The sequence below is a fragment of the Sinocyclocheilus rhinocerous genome, unplaced genomic scaffold (genome assembly GCF_001515625.1).
Source record: "Sinocyclocheilus rhinocerous isolate Xijiao unplaced genomic scaffold, SAMN03320098_v1.1 scaffold615, whole genome shotgun sequence".
NCBI classification, from domain to species: domain Eukaryota; kingdom Metazoa; phylum Chordata; class Actinopteri; order Cypriniformes; family Cyprinidae; genus Sinocyclocheilus; species Sinocyclocheilus rhinocerous.
In genome coordinates this window covers 2191592-2199114 of record NW_015631049.1, presented here as the reverse complement: position 1 = coordinate 2199114, position 7523 = coordinate 2191592, and the positions used below count along the sequence as shown (strand labels likewise).

Sequence of the window (7523 nt, the reverse complement as noted above, 5' to 3'; positions counted from 1 at the left end):
TTTTTTAATCAATTAATCAAAAGTGAGTAAACATTGTTAATCTCTAAAAAATATATTAGCACAACTGTTTTCAACTGATAATAAAACCAACCTGATTAACACCAAATCAGCATATTAGAATCATTTTTGATGGATTATGTGACAGTGACGACTGGAGTAATGGCTACTGAAAATTAAGTTATGCTATCAGAGAAATGAATTAAATTTGAAGATATATTCAAATAGAAAACAGTTATTTTAAATTGCGACCAAAATAAATGCAGCCTTTGTGAGCATAGGAGACCTCTTTCAAAAATCAAAAATCTTACTGACCATAAACTTTTGAACAGTTGTGCATATAAACAATAAAAGTTGACAGAAAAAAAGATGAGTAAGTAATAAAATAATACAATATTTTTGGGATTTTTTTTTTTTTTAACTAAATTTACTGTATTTGTTGATCTGATATTGCATGTAGTTGGTTAGTGTGTAAGGAAAAGGCTGGTCACTATAAGTTACTAATCAAGGTTGTGCTTTTTTTGTAGATTTTTGGGCTTCTGGCTCTGATGTGTATTATTCTGGCTGTGGGGAATGGGATTTGGGAAAACCATGCAGGGTCAAAGTTCAATGCCTTTCTTCCACGGGAAGAGAACACTGTGTTTTTAGCATTCCTCACTTTCTGGTCTTACATTATAATCCTCAACACTGTGGTGCCCATCTCGTTATATGTCAGGTAGAGTGTGTTCATGCACTGCATATGTTTGTTTTCTGTGAAAAGTAACATTAATTCAAACTGTTGAGAAAAAATGTCTGAGACCACTTTTTTTTTTTTACATTTAAACCTGGAGGCAAGCAGAGTTTTAGGACTTGTGTTAGGACTGTAGAACTTGTAAAATGAAGAAATATTCTGCATAATTTCTAGGTATCTTTTGTCCTTTTGGCTGTAATGCTGCTGTAATGTTTGACTAAAATTGTTATGCTGATAATGCAAAAACTTCTGCACTAATTTAAGAAAATAATGTTATTTTCATTCTCTGTTTTTATATTGCAGTATGGAAGTAATTCGGTTAGGCAACAGTTACTACATCAACTGGGACAGGAACATGTATCATGCACGAACTGACACGCCAGCTGAGGCTCGAACCACAACGCTCAATGAAGAGCTCGGGCAGATCAAATACATCTTCTCAGACAAAACCGGCACGCTCACCCAGAACATCATGACCTTCAACAAATGCTCCATTAATGGGAAATCTTATGGTCAGAACCAATTCCACATGCATCAGTTGTTTATTATATTTATAGGCCTATATTATTTCAAAAGATTGCCAAGACATAAAACTCCCCTGCAGCGATCAAACAGCCAGATACTGTTTGAACTTTAAAGTGTGTTTTCTCTGCTCTACAGGAGATGTTATTGACCACTATAGTGGACAGAGGCTGGAGATCACAGAGGTGAGAAACAAAGTTTTTTTTTTTTTAAAGAAATTAATTATTAAATGAATTAAATTGATCAAAAGTGACAGTAAAGACATTTATAATGTTACAAAGGATTTCTATTTGAAATAAACATTGTTCCTTTGAACGTTCTATTTAAAAAAACAAACAAATAAAATTGAAAAAAATGTTACGCTTCCACAAAAATATTAAACCGCACAACTGTTTTTCACAATGATAATAAGATCAGCATATTAGAACGATTTTCTGAAGGATCATGTGACACTGAAGACTGGATTAATGATGCTAAAAATTCAGCTTTGATCACAAGAATAAATTACAATTTGCAATATATTCAAATAGAAAATAGTTATTTGAAATGTTATATTTCATAGTATTACTATTTTTACGGTATTTGTGATCAAATAAATACAGCCTTGGTGAGCATAGGAGACCTCTTTCAAAAAAATCTAACGACCATAATCTTTGGAACAGTAGTGTGAATAAACTATAAAAAATGAACAGAAAAGTGAATATATTAACAGAAGACTATATTTGTTCATATGATATTTAATGTAATTGGTTAGTATGTAAGCAGATGGTTGGTAACTCTGTTTGATCTTTTTGTAGATTTTTGGGCTTCTGGCTCTGATGTGTATTATTCTGGCTGTGGGGAATGGGATTTGGGAAAACCATGCAGGGTCAAAGTTCAATGCCTTTCTTCCACGAGAAGAGAACACTGTGTTTTCAGCATTTCTCACTTTTTGGTCCTACATTATAATCCTCAACACTGTGGTGCCCATCTCACTATATGTCAGGTAGAGTGTGTACTGTTTTCTGTAAGAATGAAATGAAAATGAAGAAATTATGTTTCTAAGTATCTTTTGGCTTTATTCATTTTGGCTCTAATGCTGCTGTAATTGTTTTCAATTAACCTTTGACTCAAATTGTCATGCTGATAATGCAAAAACTTTTACACTAATTTAAAAAAGGAATGTCATTTTCATTCTCTGTTTACATTGCAGTATGGAAGTGATTCGGTTAGGCAACAGTTACTACATCAACTGGGACAGGACCATGTATCATGCACGAACTGACACGCCAGCTGAGGCTCGAACCACAACGCTCAATGAAGAGCTCGGGCAGATCAAATACATCTTCTCAGACAAAACCGGCACGCTCACCCAGAACATCATGACCTTCAACAAATGCTCCATTAACGGGAAATCTTATGGTCAGGACCAATCCCACATGCATCAGTTGTTTATTATATTTATAGGCCTATTTTATTTCAAAAGATTGCCAATGCTGACATTCCAAGACATAAAAGTCCCCTGCAGCGATCAAACAGCCAGATACTGTTTGAACTTAAAAGTGTGTTTTCTCTGCCCTACAGGAGATGTTATTGACCACTATAGTGGACAGAGCCTGGAGATCACAGAGGTGAGAAACAAAGTCTCAAACAGTCACAAGGGATTTTAATGAGTCTGCTGGGTTAATGAGTTTGAGTTTGGTAATAGGAAATGACACCAGTGGATTTCTCCTTTAACCGGCTTGCGGACCCAAAATTCCTCTTTTATGATCATAGTCTGGTAGAGGGTGTAAAACTGGAGCTTCCAGACGTTCATGCTTTCTTCAGATTACTCGCTCTCTGTCACACTGTCATGGCAGAAGAAAAAAGGGAGGGTGAGTGATTGTGTATAACATGCCTTTCGGTTTTACTGTTTGTGTACATTAAATCATGAATTGTTTTTTTATTTTATTTTACTCTGTAGGTGATCTGGTGTACCAGGCCCAGTCTCCTGATGAGGGTGCTCTGGTCACGGCCGCACGTAATTTCGGCTTTGTGTTCCGCTCACGCAGTCCTGAGACAGTGACAATAGAGGAAATGGGAATTCAGAGGAGCTATGAGATGCTAGCCATCCTGGATTTTAACAATGTGCGAAAAAGGATGTCTGTAATTGGTATGCTCACTTGTGATTGAACAAATAGTTCACCCAAAAATCTAAATTAGCTGAAAATGTACCCCCCCCTCAGGCCATCCAAGATGTGAATCAGTTTGTTTCTTCATCAGAACAGATTTGGAGAAATGCAAATTGTCATGCTGATAATGCAAAAACTTTTACACTAATTTAAAAAAGGAATGTCATTTTCATTCTCTGTTTACATTGCAGTATGGAAGTGATTCGGTTAGGCAACAGTTACTACATCAACTGGGACAGGACCATGTATCATGCACGAACTGACACGCCAGCTGAGGCTCGAACCACAACGCTCAATGAAGAGCTCGGGCAGATCAAATACATCTTCTCAGACAAAACCGGCACGCTCACCCAGAACATCATGACCTTCAACAAATGCTCCATTAACGGGAAATCTTATGGTCAGGACCAATCCCACATGCATCAGTTGTTTATTATATTTATAGGCCTATTTTATTTCAAAAGATTGCCAATGCTGACATTCCAAGACATAAAAGTCCCCTGCAGCGATCAAACAGCCAGATACTGTTTGAACTTTAAAGTGTGTTTTCTCTGCTCTACAGGAGATGTTATTGACCACTATAGTGGACAGAGCCTGGAGATCACAGAGGTGAGAAACAAAGTCTCAAACAGTCACAAGGGATTTTAATGAGTCTGCTGGGTTAATGAGTTTGAGTTTGGTAATAGGAAATGACACCAGTGGATTTCTCCTTTAACCGGCTTGCGGACCCAAAATTCTTCTTTTATGATCATACTCTGGTAGAGGCTATAAAGCTGGGGCTTCCAGACGTTCATGCTTTCTTCAGATTACTCGCTCTCTGTCACACTGTCATGGCAGAAGAAAAAAGGGAGGGTGAGTGATTGTGTATAACATGCCTTTCGGTTTTACTGTTTGTGTACATTAAATCATGAATTGTTTTTTTATTTTATTTTACTCTGTAGGTGATCTGGTGTACCAGGCCCAGTCTCCTGATGAGGGTGCTCTGGTCACGGCCGCACGTAATTTCGGCTTTGTGTTCCGCTCACGCAGTCCTGAGACAGTGACAATAGAGGAAATGGGAATTCAGAGGAGCTATGAGCTGCTAGCCATCCTGGATTTTAACAATGTGCGAAAAAGGATGTCTGTAATTGGTATGCTCACTTGTGATTGAACAAATAGTTCACCCAAAAATCTAAATTAGCTGAAAATGTACCCCCCCCTCAGGCCATCCAAGATGTGAATCAGTTTGTTTCTTCATCAGAACAGATTTGGAGAAATGTATCATTACATCACTTGCTCACCAATGGATTCTCTGCTGTGAATGGGTGCCGTCAGAATGAGAGTCCAAACAGCTGATTTAAAAACATCACAATAATCTGACTTGACTCCTGCCAATCAATTATTGTCTTGTGAAGCAAAAAGCTGTGTGTTTGTAATGAACAAATTCATCAAGACGTTTTTAACTTCCAATTCATTGCTTCTGGAGTCCTCTATCCAATAATATTGCTTTCTTCAGTGAAAAAAGTCATCTCATCTGAATCAGGAGAGAAATATGCACAGATAAATATGCACAGAAATATGCACAGACAGCACTGTTTACAAGTGAAAGCCATTCTGAACAAATATATCAGTGTGTTTTGATGTGAAAAGACAACAGGGGATTGACTTTTTCACTAGATTTAGAGAATTGTTATTATAGATTATGGACTGATTCACCAGAAGTGATGAAATGTTTTAATGAAGATTTTTTTTTGTTTTTGTACAAATATGCATATTTTTTATGTCACAACTCATTGGAGTCATATGGATTACTTGTGGATTATAGTGACAGCACCCATTTACTGCAGAGGATCCATTGGTGAGCAAGCCTTGTAAAGCTAAATTTCTTAAAATCTGTTCAGATGAAGAAACAAACTAATCTATATCTTGGATGGCCTGATGGTAAGTAAATACACAGCAAAATTGTATCTTTGGGTGAACTATTGCTTTAAGAAGGCTCCATGGCTCTTCTCATATAGTGTGTATTTGTGTGTGATATATGTGTTTTTTTTCTTTCAGTTCGTAATCCAGAGGGCAAGCTCTCCCTGTACTGTAAAGGAGCAGACACCATCATATATGAGAGACTACATCCCTCCTGCAGTGAAGTGATGAAGGTCACCACAGAGCACCTCAATGTGAGTCAACACCAGAGGGCTCTAGTGAGACTACAAAGAGAATATTTGTTTATCTTTCTCAGAGTTTCCCATGCTATCTCACACACTTTAGACAATATAGCTCTGTTCCCAAACCTTGTGAGCTGCCTTCCTGACTTCTGTCTACATAGGTGGTAAACTAATTATTTCTTAACTCAAATAGAACATCATAAGCGGGTGATCTCCATAGAAGTCTCTGCAGATTTCCTCACAATAGGAATGCTATATACTTTAAATCTTGGGCATTAACTATATATTTGATTGTGCATTCTCTCACAATCTTTTTCTCTCTGCCTCTGTAGGAGTTTGCTGGTGAGGGGTTGAGAACTCTTGTTCTAGCATATAAGGATTTGGATGAGGAATATTTTTCAGAGTGGAAACAGCGCCACCATGAGTCCAGTGTGGCGCTGGAGGACCGGGAGGAGAAACTGGAGAAACTATATGAGGAGATAGAGAAAGACATGATGGTATGCACAAAACACTAAATGTATCCAGCACCATCCAGCACGTGTATATATATATATATATATATATATATATATCAAAAAAATATTTGTTTGTCCCAAGAATGAATGGCTGCACAAAATTTTCCTCAAATTATGTTACTAATATTTTATTTTTAATCATATAAAGTGCAGCAAATGTGAATATTATATCAGTAATTTGCCTGCATCTCTTGTGTTTTTGATATGTGACTTCATTTGTAGACAGCACACTTAATATTCACTATAGCCATTTTATTCAACCAATAAAAAAAAACGTAAAAAATCAAATGTTAATTTACCTTAAATGATAGCTATTTTTTTTAGAATATGAAGCTAAAGTGTTTTTGTGCTGTCCTTTTTGTGTAGTTAATTGGAGCCACAGCCATAGAGGATAAACTTCAGGATGGAGTCGCTCAGACGATTGAACAGCTGGCCAAAGCAGAAATCAAAATCTGGGTGCTCACTGGTGACAAGCAAGGTGCTTCATTATTTAATTATGAAATTCAGCCATTTCTTTATTCTATTCGTGACCCTTTTTTCTCATCCCAAGTGTTATTTGAAAAATTGGCATATCTGATCTAAGTTTCCTGACATGATTAAAGTAAACCTGATGTGTTTGCATTGCCTAATTTTCTGTGCTGTGCATCTCATGCTACGAGGGAGGAATAAAGGCACTGTAGGAAACTTTTTCCTCGTCGAAGCAGAGACCAGGAGACGTTGGGATATCTTTCATACAGAAGTCACTCTTTATTGAGGACTCGCTGTGCGTCGCTGCAGTCATCCAAGTCTGACTAAGGCAGTAATACATTGTCGTTTATATACATTTTAAGGGGGCGGGATACATTCAGTAGAGGTGGAGACAATCTAAACAAAGCATGCAAATGCAATACAGGAATCAGCCCGTTACCGGAATTTCTCCAGCCCTGATCTCATCAGCATAACAGTGTCATTCAAATGCATAGGTGCTAATCCAATCAGTCTGACAGTCCTAATCCAATCAGCATAACTACTCAAAGACTGGGGCAGAGGCACCAAGAGCCATTACAAACAAAAGGTGACTTTCTCAGTAATTTGGTTAATTTGACTAACAATAAGAGAAACCGGAACAGACAGGAACCTCTTGCTACACTTTGCTTAAGATAATCATTTGTCTGATGTAATTTACCTTAAATGCTAAATACAATGTACTTCACCTTAGTTTTTCATGTGATGCTATGTCAGAATATAGTATCAGCATATTTTAAACAGATTCTTAAATTTGTAATCCAACATTTCCCCCTTTGAGAGTTCTAATAACTCTCACAAAATACAAATTTAGACACTTAAAAGTTCATTCTTGTAACTTGTGATCGTTACAGGCACATAGCACTTGCTCTGTGTTGATTGTCTGTAGTGACGAACGGCATGTTGACACAGAAACAAACATGCAGCTAGGGTCCGTGTAGTTCTTACGGGTAGTAATCTTCTC

General features: G+C 37.1%; 1 protein-coding gene across 8 annotated transcripts in view; it reads left to right on the top strand.

Annotated features, from left to right (window-relative positions):
• Nucleotides 1-7523, top strand: part of atp8b5a (ATPase phospholipid transporting 8B5a) — a 33386-nt gene that overhangs the window by 16595 nt on the left and 9268 nt on the right. For 7 of the 8 annotated variants that reach the window (XM_016553932.1, XM_016553937.1, XM_016553936.1 and 4 more), the window contains 8 exons: nt 525-712; nt 1031-1239; nt 1388-1434; nt 2937-3102; nt 3192-3380; nt 5437-5552; nt 5873-6037; nt 6422-6533. In XM_016553932.1, the coding sequence (XP_016409418.1) occupies nt 525-712; nt 1031-1239; nt 1388-1434; nt 2937-3102; nt 3192-3380; nt 5437-5552; nt 5873-6037; nt 6422-6533 (1192 nt within the window). Of the gene's footprint in view, nt 1-524; nt 713-1030; nt 1240-1387; nt 1435-2812; nt 2860-2936; nt 3103-3191; nt 3381-5436; nt 5553-5872; nt 6038-6421; nt 6534-7523 lie in introns of all 8 variants that reach the window. The other variant, XM_016553938.1, reaches the window with a different exon arrangement.